This window comes from Eurytemora carolleeae, unplaced genomic scaffold (assembly GCF_000591075.1).
Source record: "Eurytemora carolleeae unplaced genomic scaffold, Eaff_2.0 scaffold1470, whole genome shotgun sequence".
NCBI lineage: Eukaryota > Metazoa > Arthropoda > Copepoda > Calanoida > Temoridae > Eurytemora > Eurytemora carolleeae.
This window is the reverse complement of record NW_019397364.1, coordinates 1-17,114: the sequence shown is the minus strand read 5'-3', so window position 1 is coordinate 17,114 and position 17,114 is coordinate 1. Positions and strand designations below refer to the sequence as shown.

Here is a 17,114-nt window from a genome sequence, read left to right as displayed (position 1 = left end):
CTATTTGCAAGAATATAGCTCAACAACATTTATCACTTTTAACATAAGCAGCTAGTAGCAAGAATAAAGCTCAACAACATTTTAACATAAACAGCTAGTAGCAAGAGTAAAGCTCAACAACATTTTCCAATTTCAACATTAGCAGCTATTTGCAAGAATATAGCTCAACAACATTTATCACTTTTAACATAAGCAGCTAGTAGCAAGAATAAAGCTCAACAACATTTTTCACTTTCAACATTTTCGACATAGAGCTCAACAACAACATTTCCCTAAATGTCGAGTGGGTACTTGACATATTTACAGAGAGTAGCAAACCCGATGCACAACAGTACCCATAAAAGCCTTGTCTGATATAGAATGAACAAGATATCCAGATGTTTCTTCTACAAAACTGATATTTTCTACTGCGAATACAATGTATGAACTATCAGAATTAAACGACGATATCTTCCACATTATTGATCAAACAAAGGTGTTAAGGGTACCATTGTGAATCGTACATGGCCATCTCTTTAAATGGAGGGTTAATGTTTCATAATGTTTAATAAAATGATTAATATAATTCACATTCATCGTTTTAGCAGATTTAATGATATGCTGTTTGCAAATCCTCGAATCAAATTTGAAAATTACATAACTATACAATTGTAAATTTTATTTTTAAATAAATAAATTTAAACAAATTTAATTAGTGAATAAATAAATAGAGAGATAAATAACGTTACTAAGTAAATGTTTTTTTTTAACTGAAAAATATTTTAACAGATTACAATAGAATCTACACAAAACTGATTGTCCACGATATGTCATGAAAAAATCAAATTTTCAATGACTTGTCAAAAATTTGCAATCTTCTGAAGTAAATATGTTATTACACGAGGACAATATCCTCCAAGTTTCTGTAAATTATGCATTTAACGATCACATTTTACATAAATAACACAGCCAAGACATGAGTTTAAAGGGAGTATTCGCGAAAAAATAAAGGGGGTATAGGCTAAAAGCGAAAAATAATTGCTTTTGTACCCTAATAATCTTAATTCTATCTGTTGCGTCTATAAGGCGAAAATTGTTTAAAACGACTCATGCTGAAGAACGTTACGTCCATACAATTTCAGAACGTTGCAACATTCAACTCGGATCGTAAAAATTCAATTTTATTCCAAACAAATCATTCTGATATTACAACTAATAATCATCGATAATTTTTAGACACATTCGTAAAAAGTTGATAATTCATAATATTATTAATTTTTTATGATCTGTTACTTTTGAAAACATTTTTTCCCGTTTCGAGGATTTTTGATAATGAAGACGACAGTTTCATATTTTCCAGGAATGTTCGAAAAATCCAAAATCATCGAAAAAAAATCGATGACTACTGTTTGTAATAGCTGAGTGATTTGTTTGGAATTAAATTGATTATTTTACGATCAGAGTTGAATGTTGCAACTTTCTGAATTTGTATGGAAGTTACGTTCTTCAGCATGAGTCGTTTTAAACATTTTCTCCTGATAGAAGCAACAGATAGAAGATTAGTAACAATCAAAAGCGCTTTTTTTTCGCGAACACTCCTTTTAAAGAATAACAAAAATAACGTTAAATAATAAATAATATGTAATACGAATTTAAATGTTAAAGGTACAAAGGTACATGCTGACGACTGAACGGAATTGTTTTCTGTTTCCTTATTTTTATAATATCAGACACAACTGTAAACTTGTTTCTTTCCTTACCCAATTATTAAATATGTCATTAGAAGACTATATCTCAGCCAGATATATTTATTTTGACCATGATATCGTCATATTACAAGATTTTCAGATCATCTTTACAGTCTCGTCAGTTGTAGGTAACCCTGTATACATCCCTAGAACCAACAGGTCGTCTTACAGTCTTGTCAGTTGTAGGTAACCCTGTATACATCCCTAGAACCAACAGGTCGTCTTACAGTCTTGTCAGTTGTAGGTAACCCTGTATACATTCCTAGAACCAACAGGTCGTCTTACAGTCTCGTCAGTTGTAGGTAACCCTGTATACATTCCTAGAAGTAACAGGTCGTCCTTACAGTCTCGTCAGTTGTAGGTAACCTTGTATTCATTCCTAGAAGTAACAGGTCGTCTTTACAGTCTCGTCAGTTGTAGGTAACCCTGTATACATTCCTAGAAGTAACAGGTCGTCTTTACAGTCTCGTCAGTTGTAGGTAACCTTGTATATATTCCTAGAAGTAACAGGTCGGCTTGATAAGGTTTTGCCTATTTACTAAATTTAGATACCAATCCAGCCTGAGATCCTTGTAGGAACTATTCGAGATAAAATCTGCAATTCTGAGATCTAGCATAGTCAGCTAGTAGAGATTTAATAGTTCTTGGGATAAAATCTTTTTAGTAATGGCGAGATCTAGCATAGAATCATCTAGCTGAGATTTAATAGTTCTTGAGATAAAATCTGTTCAGCAATGGTGAGATCTAGCATAGAATCATCTAGTTGAGATTTAATAGTTCTTGAGATAAAATCTGTTCAGCAATGGTGAGATCTAGCAAAGAATCATCTAGTTGAGATTTAATAGTTCTTGAGATAAAATCTGTTCAGCAATGGTGAGATCTAGCATAGAATCATCTAGTTGAGATTTAATAGTTCTTGAGATAAAATCTGTTCAGCAATGGTGAGATCTAACATAGAATCTATCTCTATCGAGTACTCCGATGGTATCTCCACGTATCCGCACCTAAAAATAAATAATTGAAATTTTTGTTGTTGTAAAATTTCTATTTTTCATCTCTAATTTAATTATTAAATTTCATTAAATTCTCTAGAAAACATTAGTATTCATAACTAACTTTGCTGCACTCTCTTTAATTTAATTCCATTCTACATAATTCTTAATAGAGTCAAGGTTGGGTGAATTTATTATACATATTTCATTCCTTAATAAAGTCGAGGTTGGGTGATTTTATTCGATCGATGTACAGTGTATCCCAGATATATGAATACATAGCAAGAGATTTTATAATGTTGTATTCTCAAAAATCAAATGCCGCGGAAAAACGAATTTACTGTAGTAATGGCTGTCCTTCATATTCCAGTGGCCGAATTTAAAGAATTTGAGCAGCGGTTTAAATTTAAGCCGCGGTTTAAATATGGTTGGTTCCACTTAAAATTGTATCAAATGTTTCAAGATTTAAGCCGGCGCTTAATTTAAACCGGGTTTTGGCGGATTTAAACCGCGGCTCAAATTCTTTAAATTCCATCTCAGGGCTATTAATTACTTTACATAAAAAAGTTTCTTAAGAATTATCAAAAACTGCCTGACTCTACAATTATATTTTCATAAATCGTATTCAACCCTTTGAAACTGCGACCATCTTAGCATTACAGCTGTCATAAATTTTAAAATAAATTTCAAGACGACATTTCATGTGCTCTTGGTATGTAGTATGTATTGGTATAAGTAAGATTGGCTGTTTTTAATTTAAAAAAAAAAACAAGTTTAGATTTAAATCAAGAGTTCGGCGCAATTTCATTAATTTGGCATAATGGTTACATTTGCGATAATGGATAAATTTGGCATTAAAATTACTTTTAATTATAAATATTTCTTATTATTTAAGGTTAAGTCAGGCCTGTTAAGATGCCACTGGCTACAATTCCTAAAAATTCTTTTCCATTTTTATTCTCTCTTTTTCACTTTTGTAAAGTTTTTTTTCAGTAACCATCTCGTAAGTCATGCTTGCCCTAAGTTCGCTAAATCAGAAATCAATGTGCTCAAAAAACAAATACTTCGAAAAGAAAACACAAAACCTAAATCTTTTCTTCAAGTGAATGGTATAAGATGATGTTAAATAGTGAAATAATAATATTACGTATTATATATATGCGTGTTTTAATGCCTTAATTACACTGATATTATAGAATGACAGTTAAAGTCTACAAAAACTAAAAACTTTTTTATGTGTTATAAATAATTTTCTCAACCACTTCCTGAACACTAAGCTATGTCCATTGTTAAAAATTTGTGTTAAAAAAATTCTAAAAAATAATTAGTTGTTTTGAAATACTTTCGGTTCATACAAGTCATCTTTTCTGCCAGTGCACACCCTTATGAGTCCATTGTTATATTTATGTAAACATATCGATGTCATTATATATATCAATACAATGAAGACGACTTTTGCTTTCAATTTTGATATATACCAAAGTTGTAATTTAAAAAAAGCTTGTTATAAATCCAAACTTAAATAGAAAATACGTCTTCATTGTATTGATATAATCTCCTACCACTGTACTGTATTATATAAATGTATTATTGTACTGATTATATCAACAGAATTCAGACTGGTTCTAAAGGAAAGAGTTTAGTAAAAGAATGAGGCTAGAATACAGAAAGAGTTTAGTTAAAGAATGAGGCTAGAATACAGAAAGACTGAAGTGGTTTTCAAGTATTTGAGTTAGATACTTCACCCTAACATATATAGAATGTCGGAGATAGTGTTGTTTAACCAAGAATACTAGAAGGTTAGGTAGTTTAGTTTATCCAAGAATACTAGAGGGTTAGGTAGTTTAGTTCATCCAAAAATACTAGAAGGATAGGTAGTTTAGTTTATCCAAGAATACTAGAAGGTTAGGTAGTTCAGTTTATCCAAGAATACTAGAAGGTTAGGTAGTTTAGTTTATCCAAGAATACTAAGGGTTAGGTAGTTTAGTTTATCAAAGAATACTAAGGGTTAAGTAATTTAGTTCATCCAAGAATACAGAATGTCTGAGAAAGTTTTGTTTAACCAAGAATACTAGAAGGACAGGTAGTTTAGTTTATCCAAGAATACTAGAGGGTTAGGTAGTTTAGTTTATCCAAGGTTACTAGAAGGTTAGGTAGCTTAGTTTAACCTAGAATACTAGAAGGGTAGGTAGTTTAGTTTAACCAAGAGTACTAGAAGGTTAGGTAGTTTAGTTTATCCAAGAATACTAGAAGTTAGGTAGTTTAGTTTATCCAAGAATACTAGAAAGATAGGTGGTTTAGTTTAACCAAGGTTACTAGAAGGATAGGTAGTTTAGTTAATCCAAGGGTTCTAGAAGGTTAGGTAGTTTAGTTTATCCAAGAATGCTAGAAGGATAGGTGGTTTAGTTTAACCAAGGTTACTAGAAGGATAGGTAGTTTAGTTAATCCAAGGTTTCTAGAAGGTTAGGTAGTTTAGTTTATCCAAGAATACTGGAAGATTAGGTAGTTTAGTTTATCCAAGGTCACTAGAAGAATAGGTACTTTAGTTAATCCAAGGTTTCTAGAAGGTTAGGTAGTTTAGTTTATCCAAGAATACTAAGGGTTAGGTAGTTTAGTTTATCCAAGAATACTAGAGGGTTAGGTAGTTTAGTTTATCCAAGAATACTGGAGGGTTAGGTAGTTCAGTTTATCCAAGGTTACTAGAAGGTTAGGTAGTTTAGTTTATCCAAGAATACTAAGGGTTAGGTAGTTTAGTTTATCCGAGAATACTAAGGGTTAGGTAGTTTAGTTTATCCAAGAATACTAAGGGTTAAGTAGTTTAGTTCATCCAAGAATACAGAATGTTGAGAGAAAGTTTTGTTTAACCAAGAATTCTAGAAGGACAGGAAGTTTAGTTTATCCAAGAATACTAGAAGGTTAAGTAGCTTAGTTTAACCAAGAATACTAGGAGGGTAGGTAGTTTAGTTTAACCAAGAGTACTAGAAGGTTAGGTAGTTTAGTTTATCCAAGAATACTAGAAGGGTAGGTAGTTTAGTTTAACCAAGAGTACTAGAAGGTTAGGTAGTTTAGTTTAACCAAGAATACTAGAAGGTTAAGTAGTTTAGTTTAACCAAGAGTACTAGAAGGATATGTAGTTTAGTTTAACCAAGAGCACTAGAAGGTTAGGTAGTTTAGTTTAACCAAGAATACTAGAAGGGTAGGTAGTTTAGTTTATCCAAGAATTCTGGAAGATTAGGTAGCTTAGTTTAACCAAGAGTACTACAGTGAAACCCTTAATAATGAATACAGCGAAAGAATTCATCAAATGTCGTATTCTTCACTTTCTGATAATGGAATGTTGCAGATATTTAGTTTTTTAATTAAATGATTATATGGAACTCTTTAAAACTGTTCCCGCATATTCATAGCTATTTATTTATTTTCGCAAATACTGAAATTCAAGTAATATAGTATAAAACTCTTTGAAAAATTGCCAAGACGACATTTGATAAATTCTTCCGATGTATTCGTTATTAAGGGTTTCACTGTAGAAGGTTTGGTAGTTTAGTTTAACCAAGAATTCTGGAAGATTAGGTAGTTTAGTTTAACCAAGAGTACTAGAAGGATAGGTAGTTTAGTTTAACCAAGAGTACTAGAAGGCTAAGTAGTTTAGTTTAACCAAGAATACTAGAAGGTTAAGTAGTTTAGTTTAACCAAGAGTACTAGAAGGTTAGGTAGTTTAGTTTAACCAAGAGTACTAGAAGGTTAGGTAGTTTAGTTTAACCAAGAGTACTAGAAGGTTAGGTAGTTTAGTTTATCCAAGAATACTAAGGGTTAAGTAGTTTAGTTTAATCAAGAGTACTAGAAGGTTAAGTAGTTTAGTTTAACCATGAGTACTAGAAGGTTAGGTAGTTTAGTTAATCCAAGGTTTCTAGAAGGTTAGGTAGTTTAGTTTATCCAAGATTACTAGAAGGTCAAGAAGTTTAGTTTAAGCAAGAGTACTAGAAGGTCAAGAAGTTTAGTTTATCCAAGAATACTAGAAGGTCAAGTAGTTTAGTTTAACCAAGAGTACTAGAAGGTCAAGAAGTTTAGTTTATCCAAGAATACTAGAAGGTCAAGAAGTTTAGTTTAACCAAGAATACTAGAAGGTCAAGAAGTTTAGTTTATCCAAGAGTACTAGAAGGTCAAGTAGTTTAGTTTAACCAAGAATACTAGAAGGTCAAGAAGTTTAGTTTAATCAAGAATACTAGAAGGTCAAGAAGTATAGTTTATCCAAGAATACTAGAAGGTCAAGAAGTTTAGTTTAACCAAGAGTACTAGAAGGTCAAGAAGTTTAGTTTAACCAAGAGTACTTGAAGGTTGGGTAGTTAAATTTAACCAAAAATACTAGAGGGTTAGGTAGTTAAGTTTAACCAAGAGTATTAGAAGGTTAGGTAGTTAAATTTAACCAAAAGGTTAGGTATTTGATTTTAAGCACGAAAGTTAAAAGGTTTGGTATCTTGTAGTTTTCTTAGTTTCTTTAATTAATATTGACTCTTTTGTTTCCTATTTCCAAGTTGCTGACTAGCTCCTTGACTAACTAAGTTGTTTTGTTAGTTTAAAAGAGTTTCTTTACTAAGATTAATTTGTTTTCAAAGTTTGAAAATTTTACATCAATAAATTTTCCATTAATTAACAATATTTCCCTTCTTGGCTTCTCTTTCAGCAGAAAATTTTCCACTCTGCTAATTTAAAAATCAAATGTCAAGAATGTGAGATCTAAAAAAGCTCCACTATTCAATTACAAGTCAAAATATGGTTCAACAAAATTCGCAAAACCGGACTTGTTCGTTTGGGAAATTTCAAGAATGAACTTTTAAAAAGAAATATTTTACATAAACGATGATCCTTGCTTACCTCTACAGGGACCCTTGAATAAAAACCTACCTACCACCCTGGAACAATTTATTAGAACTCTACAGGGACCCTTGAATAAAAACCTACCTACCACCCTGGAACAATTTATTAGTACTCTACAGGGACCCTTGAATAAAAACCTACCTACCACTCTGGAATAATTTATAAGGACTCTACAGGGCCCCTTGAATAAAAACCTACCAACCACCCTGGAACAATATCAGAACCCAACTGGGACCCTTAAAAAACCTACCAACCACCCCGGAACAATTTAAAAGACCCCAACTGGGACCCTTCATAAAAAACCTACCTAACACTCAGGAACAATTTATAAGACCCCAACTGGGACCCTTCATAAATACCTACCTAACACTCAGGAACAATTTATAAGACCCCAACTAGGACCCATTATAAAAAACCTACCTACCACCCTGGAACAATTTATAAGACCCCAAATGGGTGGGACCCTTCATAAAAAACCTACCTACCACTCAGGAACAATTTATAAGACTCCAATTGGGACCCTTCATAAAAAACCTACATACCATTTTGGAACAATTTAAAAGACCCCAACTGGGACCCTTCATAAAAAATCTACCTATCACTCAGGAACAATTTATAAGAACCCAACTGGGTGGGACCCTTCATAAAAAACCTACCTATCACTCAGGAACAATTTATAAGACCCCAACTGGGACCCTTCATAAAAAAACCTACATACCGTTTTGGAACAATTTAAAAGACCCCAACTGGGACCCTTCATAAAAAATCTACCTACCACTCAGGAACAATTTATAAGACCCCAACTGGGACCCTTCATAAAAAACCTACATACCATTTTGGAACAATTTAAAAGACCCCAACTGGGACCCTTCAAAAAAACCTACCTACCACCCTGGGACAATTTATAAGAACCCAACTGGGACCCTTCATAAAAAACCTACCTACCACCTTGGAACAACCCCTTTTCCAAAAGATTTCTTTTTGTGAAATAGAACATACCATTCTCCACTAGTTCGCCCTGAAAACAAACAAAAAATAATCTTTAAGAAACTATCATTTACTTCATCATTCTTAATAACTTCATGGTGAATTTTCTTATGAACCTGCTATAAAGTAGCCATCATGCTATAAAGTTAAATTAGCTGTGCATTATAGCAGTGCTTCAAAGTTTTGATTGGATCCCAGATTTTTTCCAAAATACTTTTTTTTCAATGCAAATGCAAATAAAATTGAAATTAACTTTTTTATTTCTTAAAAAAGCTTATTTATTTAGAAAAAGCCATTGCAATAAGTTAATTTTTTTTTAAATTACCCATAAAACTATTATCTTAGTACAAAGTGCTATAAAGTTGTTGTCCCTTGCTAAAGCTCGGAACAAAATAAAATTTAAAACGACCCAGCTAATTTTTCTTGATTCACTTCTACAAGAGGTTTCAGAAAAGAATGGGAGACAATTGTGCCAGTGTGCACCTAATCTAATCTATTCTCTGACCTGAAGTGAATGAAGCATATAGTAGCCTGATGATCTGATGATCCGGGGGACTTCAGAACTTTCTTGCGGTGTATGGGACGCCGGAAAATCCCTTGGTTTTTTTTTAAGGAGTGAAAGGGTGTGAGGGTCACCCTCCTCTGACTTTGACATTGTTTCTTATTAGACTAAGTGCAAAAACTTTAGTGAGAAAAACTAAGAAGTAATAGCAAAACTGAAGGATATATAATAATATTTTTATATATAGATACTGCTGAGATTTTCTTCAGGTTCTTGGCGGTTGAGCTAACCCCTGGCCAACTGATCTAGTGGATTCCCAAATATTCACAGCTGACCTAATTATCCTGATCCCAAATCCGTCTTACTGACCTTACAGCAAAATGTCATCTAAACAGAGAAAGAAGGATTTCCCAAATTCCCATGCCTCCAATGTGAAGAACAAATGTGCAATCTCTGTGACGTATGGGTTCATCAGAAGTGTGCTGATTTCAGTGACACCTTTTTCAAGGAACTGGTGTACCAGATTGAGAATAATGGAGGATTTTTCTAGTCCTGCAAATCCTGTAGATTAGCAACAGCTAAGCTGAACAAAAAGATTACAGAAATATTGAAATAAGTAGAAGATTGGTGCCCTTAAGGAAGGACAACAGAATCTGGACAAAAAAATTGAAAATGCTAAACAGTAAAGCCTTGAGTCATCAGCTGACTTTCAAAAGCATGTCTATGCTGAACTTCGTGATAGAGAAGAAAGGAAGGAGAACCTGATAATTCACAACCTTGTTGAACCAAGTCCTGAAATAAAGAATGAATATGAGAGAAAAAAAGCTGATACTGCTTCATATAAGGAAGTTCTACACAGTCTATTAATATTGAACTAGAACCTGAGATTGATCTTAAATTTCTGAGAAGAGTGGGTGATAGCACTAGACCCCTGATAGTAGGTCTTGAAAACCCTGCATTGAGAACAAAAATTGCAAGAGTTCAAGGAAACTGGCAGGTACTAGATCCAAAGATGTTAACATCATACCAGATTTAACTAAACAGTAGAGACAAGAGGACATGGATGTGAGAAAAATTGAGATAAAAAAACGAGGACCTATACTTCATATCAAAGGCAGTCGGACCAAGAGGCCAAAAAAGAGCTATAAGGGTCAAAACAAGCTCCAATCATAAAACCGTTGGGGAGAAACAAAAGGAGATAGAATACCAATCGGAGAACCAAAGACAGGACCCAGAGTGAGAAGGGGGGGGGGGAGGGAGGAGGATACAATGAGAATGGAGAACCCTACAAAGAAACGAAACCACTAAGTATTCTCTATCTCAATGCCTAAAGTATAATTAGTAAACTAAATGAACTTCAAGTTGTTACTAATGTCCTGAAACCATCTACTATATTAGTTACTGAATCCTGGTGCAATAACTCTATATGTGACTCAACTATCTCTATTCAAGGTTATGAGCTATGTAGTGAAATCCAGAAAGACAGACATGGTATACTAGATATAGAATTGGAGGAGGGCTCTTGGTTTATGTAAAGACCTCACCTGTTGTTGTCTACTCCAGTCTGGGCTCCAACCTTACTAAAGGATATTAGGTCTTTAGAAAATGTCCAAATATAATCTGTGAACATGATAACTAGATTGAGATCAGTTGGATCTAATGAAAAACTCAAAGAACTCAGACTTCTCTCCCTTGAAAAAAGAAGAACTAGATATGATCTAATAAAAGCCTACAAAAACTCTAGAAGTTGAAGGAGATGATGTCTGGTTTAAAAGAGTTAATCAAGTATCTGTGAGAACCACCAAAGAATCACATGACAGAACCAGGCTGACCAAACAGAGAACCAACACCACCATCAGAAGTAATTTCTTTACCCTGAGAGTCATTAATGATTGGAACCAGTTACCCACCACAATTAGAGAGTCCCAAAGTATCAAGATATTTAAAAGAAATCTAGATCAACATTTATCTTCTTCTGAGAAGAAGTAATGACAAGATTCCCAGAAGAAGACTGAGAAGAAAATGCCCTTAGCAGGAGCCACACCAACTACTCTCCAAGTATACAAGTAAGTAAAAAGGCTTGACCCTTCTTGATAAAGAGAAAATTTCTGTCCAAAAACTTTATAATACTGCAAACCAAAATAATGGTGTTATAAAATTTTTTTTTGTATTCCTTGCCTCGTTATCAGTATAAACAATTCAATACCTTACTGCCTACAGCCTACAGTAATTGTCAGTATTTTTGATTTTTAATCCACGCATTTCCTGCTTTTCCCCCAGTACTACCTGCATTAGGGTGGATCAGTCAATTGAATTCGAATCAAACCACCCCTTGTACCACCCTTAGTGACATGTGGCCTGAACCTCTCCTATGCCGGCAAGGTTTCAGCTTTAATGAAGCGGCCAGACTTTTTACATTCTACAGCCTAATTGACCTACACCAATACCTTAGTTTAGTAAGACATATCTATTTCCTGTCAGATTTGAATTTGTTCATGCATACCTGCATTTCCTGTCTTCTCTGTCTTCTCTCCGGGTTGAAGTTAAGAGGTGAAGTGGATTCGTTTTTAGATATGTCTACAGCACGCCAACGATATTTTTTATCCCTTTAATTATTGTAATTAATATTATTATGAATAATAATAAAAATAAAAATAATACCAATATCAATTACCAATTACCAAATATACATAATAATAGTAATTATAATAATGATAATAATATTAATAAAAATAATAATAATAAAAATAATGATATAAATAATAATACTGATAATGACCATAATAATGCTGCTCATAATACCTAGTTACACTGAACACAGCCTCATATCCCTTCAAGAGCAGTTTATATCCTGAACAAAAATCTATTTATCTTCCTTGTTTCGCTTTGTGATCTTTTAAGTCTTAAGTTCTCTAGCTTGGATTGTACACTAGACAAAAGAGCAAATAGAAATTCCTTTACAACAGCTCTAAAAAGAGGAGGTGCCAAGAATGAAATTGTGTAAGATTTTAATCTTAAGTGAAATTTATTCAAAAAATAGAGTGTACGATTAAAAAACGTTACTTTTTGTTTTATACCTGCATCAAGAAATTCGGGTTGAATAAAGGGAGAAGTACACTGTATTAAGCAAAGTACATCCACCTCCTAGAAAAGTACACTGTATTAAGCAAAGTACATCCACCTCCTAGAAAAGTACACTTTTTGAGGCAAAGTAAAATTAAATACAGTTATTAAACAGTTTAAACAAGACTAAGCATAATGTCAACAGTAAACTGTACAGCACGTATTGTACAGCACTCGTATTGTTGAGCATAATCGAACCTGGTGATCTTTAAGGAACTCCTGTACAGCTGATATTGATGTGGAGTTATCAACAGCATGTTCACAGCAACGGTTATACACCTTAATAACAGCTGAAATTCATGTGCTCTTTAAATATGATGTAACAGGATATAAATATAGAGGTTTACAGATAGAACTCGAACGCTATGGATTGAACTGGCTAGGAAATAGAATGCTATGAATAGAACTGGCTAGGATATAGCGTGCTATGGATAGAACTGGCGAGGAAATAGAGTGCTATGGATAGAACTGGCTAGGAAATAGAGTGCTATGGATAGAACTGGCTAGGAAATATAGTGCTATGGATAGAACGGGCTAGGAAATAGAGTGCTATGGATAGAACTGGCTAGGAAATAGAGTGCTATGGATAGAACTGGCTAGGTAATAGAGTGCTATGGATAGAACGGGCTAGGAAAAAGAGCGCTATGGATAGAACTGGCTAGGAAATAGAGTGCTATGGATAGAACTGGATAGAGTGCTATGGATAGAACTGGCTAGGAAATATAGTGCTATGGATAGAACTGGCTAGGGAATAGAGTGCTATGGATAGAACTGGCGAGGAAATAGAGTGCTATGGATAGAACTGGCTAGGAAATATAGTACTATGGATAGAACTGGCTAGGGAAAAGAGTGCTATGGATAGAACAGGCTAGGAAAAAGAGTGCTATGGATAGAACTGGCTAGGAAATAGAGTGCTATGGATAGAACTGGCTGGGAAAGGAAGAGACTTACGGATAGAAATAACTAGAAAACAGAGCATTTCTGACAGAACTGACTAAAAGTAAAGCGCTTGGGATAGAACTGGCAAGAAAATAAAGTGCTGGGGGTAGAACTGGCAAGGATATGAAGTTCTAAGGATAGAACTGGTATAAAATTAGAGCACTACGGATAGAACTCGCTATGAAATGGAGCGCTACAAATGAAACTGTCTATGTATAGATCATAGCGCTGGAGGTAGGAAAGGCTAGAGAATTGGACGCTGCATTTCATGAAAAAATATAATAGTAGCATAAATCCACAGCATTCAATTACGAGCGCTAACCAGCTTTTTTTATTTTTGTCTAGCAGAAGGCCCACATTGCGATTAAATAAAATATTACCTTAGCACCAAGAGCTTGAGCACATTCTGAGATTCCTGTACAATAAAATTCATTTTAATTTTTACGTACATTTCCTATAATTTAATGATACAGCGGTCTGCGTTTATATCAATAAAATGAAAACGGCTTTAATATTTATGTTTTTCAAGCCCTTTTTAAATTACAAGTTTACAAGTAATTCAAGAGAAGCTGGTAATTGACAGCTTCTCTTTGTTTCCATGCTTATGTGTATTGTGCATCCATGCTGTTTGACAGCTTGGTAGAAGCAAAATATTTAATCGAAAGTCGTCTTCATTGTGTTGATATATACGAGGACCACTGAAGTAAGAGTAACAGTCTACTCCAATTTTTATCAATCATATGAAAGTCCCATTTAATAAAAATAAGCCGATCGCACTATGCTTGACGCGCAAAATAAACCTTTGAAGTGGGGGGGGGGGGATTTCTAATGAACAATCTCCCTTGGTGTTGCATACAGTATACACTGTTCACGGTAGACGGTACTTTATAATATAAGTTTACCACAGTCAACTTTAAACAAGTTTGAAAACAGATTTAAACTTATACTCCTCTTAGACGTCAGGTGCCAAGAAACAAATCAAAACCAAGGATACTGTAAACAAGGATGGTAAGAAAATCTTAATCCTTGGATGCCACAATAAAGGATGGGATGGCGAAGAAAGCCTAAAACCAAAAATACCAAAAGAAAGGTTTTAATCAACTAAATGAACATCGGGGTTTAGCAGTTCTTAAAACTTTATTAATGCAGTTTTTAAAAATTAATAAATGATTTCTGTTCAATGTACACATAACGGTGCATGCACTGTGCAGTGTACAGATGATAAAGTCGATTTAAAACAAAATCACGATAAAATCTGCTTTCTTTTATGTTTGTACTATTATGTTAGCTATTCTTTTTATTTTCTGAATTGGGATGGGTTTCCTTATTTGTCTTAGCTTAAAACTATTTATTTATCCATAATGAATAGCCCTATGCTTTAATTATGGAATTCATGACATTAACATTTTTTAAAGATTTTAAGTTAGGATGCTTTTTTTGTGTGAAATCTTTTGTACTTTATTACCACTCGACAGTCTACAGAGTGTTCCCAATAAACATGGGAATTAAGTGACAACTTTAAAAATGTTTTTTTTTTCGGGCTAACAATCTTGAAAATCCGTCCAATTTGAGACATTTTCTCTACATTCCGTACAATTTGAGATATTTTCTGTACATTCCGTACAATTTGAGACATTATCTGTACATTCCGTACAATTTTTGGTAAAAAAGTACAATCAGTACATTTTGGCCACCCTGCAACATTAAATAGATTTTAGGATTACTATGATGTCGTATTTCTACTCGACAGTTTACAGGTTCTGATCGTACATTAAATGGATTATTCGTTAAAAGTTTCCAAAACTATGTCTTATTCTTGTTGGTTTCAGTTTCTTAAAGTTTCCAAAGCTATGTCTCATTCTTGTTGGATTCAGTTTCTCAACGTTTCAAAAACTATGTCTCATTCTTGTTGGTTTCAGTTTCTCAAAAATTCCAAAACTATGTCTCATTCTTGTTGGATTCAGTTTCTCAAAGTTTCCAAAACTATGTCTCATTCTTGTTGGTTTCAGATTCTCAAAGTTTCCAAAACTATGTCTCATTCTTGTTGGATTCAGTTTCTCAAAGTTTCCAAAACTATGTCTCATTCTTGTTAGATTCAGTTTCTCAAAGTTTCCAAAACTATGTCTTATTCTTGTTGGTTTCAGATTCTCAAAGTTTGTTTTCAATTAAAATTTAAAACTTCCAAAGATATCTTTTATGGATTATGTTTTTTTTAATAAGTCTATATTTATTAATATCAAATCATGATACTGTTTGATATTCACGTTGATATTCCTGAATATACTTCATTATTATCCATATTACTGGTTTTTTATCAATAAACAATAAGAATAAATAGTGGTTCATTGCAACAAGCTTCTCAGGAATCTTTCCAGAGTACATAGTTTACATTTAGGACATTTTTCCTTGATCAAGTTAATATCAATCATAATTTCAGGGAAAAACATTTTTCACAAAACTTAGACAGTTTTATATCAATTTCTCGAGACAGGAACATCTGATAAAACTCTTATAGGTCTCGATCAAACCCTAAAGTGATTAGGTTTCAGCCTAATCCCCCCTTTCAGTTTTCCTTAACAGTCCCTTTAAAGGGACTGTTAAGGATAACTTTAAGTGACCCTCCATGCAAAGATGACATTGCCCAATTCACAACAGTACCCTTGTAAGGTTTGTCTGATCAAATAGAAACAAACATTTCTATCATATTGGGGGGGGGGGGATGGATGATCCATCGAAAAAAAATGTATATCTGTGGCCAATTCTAAAGTTTGCCATTTTTGTTGCTATTTTTTACAATAACTTGAAAACCCATAAAAATTGGCCTAAACATTTTTTTTTTAAAATCAAAAATGCCTTAAACTTAAAAGAAAAGTTTTAAACGATTTTAAAAGATAATAATTTAAAATCTAAATACCTAAACATGTTTTTCATTGACAACACACGAGGAAATCTGAAAACATGATAAAGACGACATTTACTAGGAAACTTGTTTACCTGAGTGATCGGTAGATACCCAGACTGAATCAAATTTTCCAAACTCCTGAAACAAAAACGATAAATACAGCGTTAACAGAAGCAAGTATCTAAAAATGATGTTAAATGTTTTTTTTGTACCGATTCGGGATAATGTGTTTAGAAATATTTTTCCACGGAATTGAATTAGGATTAAACTAAATTGACGTAGATGTTCAGTGTTCACGTCTTAACCTGCATAGATCTATAGCAAACACAAACCTTTACCTGCATACCTCTATAGCAAACACAAACCTTTACCTGCATAGCTCCAGCAAACATAATCCTTTACCTGCATAGCTCTATAGCAAACATAATCCTTTACCTACATAGCTCCAGCAAACATAATCCTTTACCTGCATAGCTCTATAGCAAACACAAACCTTTACCTGCATAGCTCTATAGCAAACATAATCCTTTACCTGCATAGCTCTATAGCAAACATAATCCTTTACCTGCATAGCTCTATAGCAAACACAAAACTTTACCTGCATAGCTCTATAGCAAACGCAAATCTTTACCTGCATAGCTCTAGCAAACAAAAACCTTTACCTGCATAGCTCCAATAAACTTGAACCTTTACCTACTAGCTCCAATAAACATAAAACTTTACCTGCATTGCTCCAGTAAACATATACCTTTTCCTGCATAGCTCAAATAATCATAAAACTTTACCTGCATAGCTCCAATAATCGTAAACCTTCACGTGCATAGCTAAGATAAATATAAACCGTTACCTGCATTGCTCAAGTAAACGCAATCCTTTACCTGCATAGCTCCAATTTACATAAACCTTTACCTGCACATCTCCAGTAAACAAACACCTTTACCTGCACTCCAGTAAACATAAACCTTTATCGACATAGCTCCCATCAGCATAATCCTTTACCTGCATAGCTCCTATAGCCCAACTGATTAAAGGTTTGGAACCTAAAGGGACCAGGTTCTTTAAAG

General features: G+C 33.6%; 1 protein-coding gene across 3 annotated transcripts; it reads right to left on the bottom strand.

Annotated features, from left to right (window-relative positions):
- Positions 1 to 1,895: 1,895 nt before the first annotated feature.
- On the bottom strand, positions 1,896 to 17,108 carry LOC111713760 (N-acylneuraminate cytidylyltransferase A). 3 transcript variants are annotated; one of them, XM_023488705.1, is made up of 10 exons: positions 17,050 to 17,108; positions 16,143 to 16,188; positions 13,529 to 13,563; positions 12,408 to 12,488; positions 12,164 to 12,230; positions 11,889 to 11,937; positions 11,590 to 11,692; positions 8,539 to 8,615; positions 2,676 to 2,731; positions 1,896 to 2,607 (listed from the first exon to the last, which is right to left on the bottom strand). In XM_023488705.1, the coding sequence occupies exons 1-10, from the start codon at positions 17,053 to 17,055 to the stop codon at positions 2,555 to 2,557; spliced, it is 573 nt and encodes a 190-aa protein (XP_023344473.1). In that variant the 5' UTR covers positions 17,056 to 17,108; the 3' UTR covers positions 1,896 to 2,554. The 3 variants fall into 3 exon arrangements, with proteins under 3 accessions (XP_023344473.1, XP_023344474.1, XP_023344475.1); XM_023488706.1 differs by lacking the exon at positions 8,539 to 8,615; XM_023488707.1 differs by lacking the exons at positions 1,896 to 2,607; positions 2,676 to 2,731 and adding an exon at positions 11,293 to 11,372 and having other exon boundaries at positions 8,537 to 8,615.
- Between the last annotated feature and the right edge of the window lie 6 nt (positions 17,109 to 17,114).

Coding starts and splice junctions, on each gene's coding strand:
- LOC111713760 (XM_023488705.1), bottom strand. Junction 12,489..13,528: donor CTCAAGCTCTTGGTGCTAAG/GTAATATTTTAT, acceptor GCTGTTATTAAG/GTGTATAACCGTTGCTGTGA. Junction 2,608..2,675: donor AGAGATAGATTCTATGTTAG/ATCTCACCATTG, acceptor ATTCTATGCTAG/ATCTCACCATTGCTGAACAG.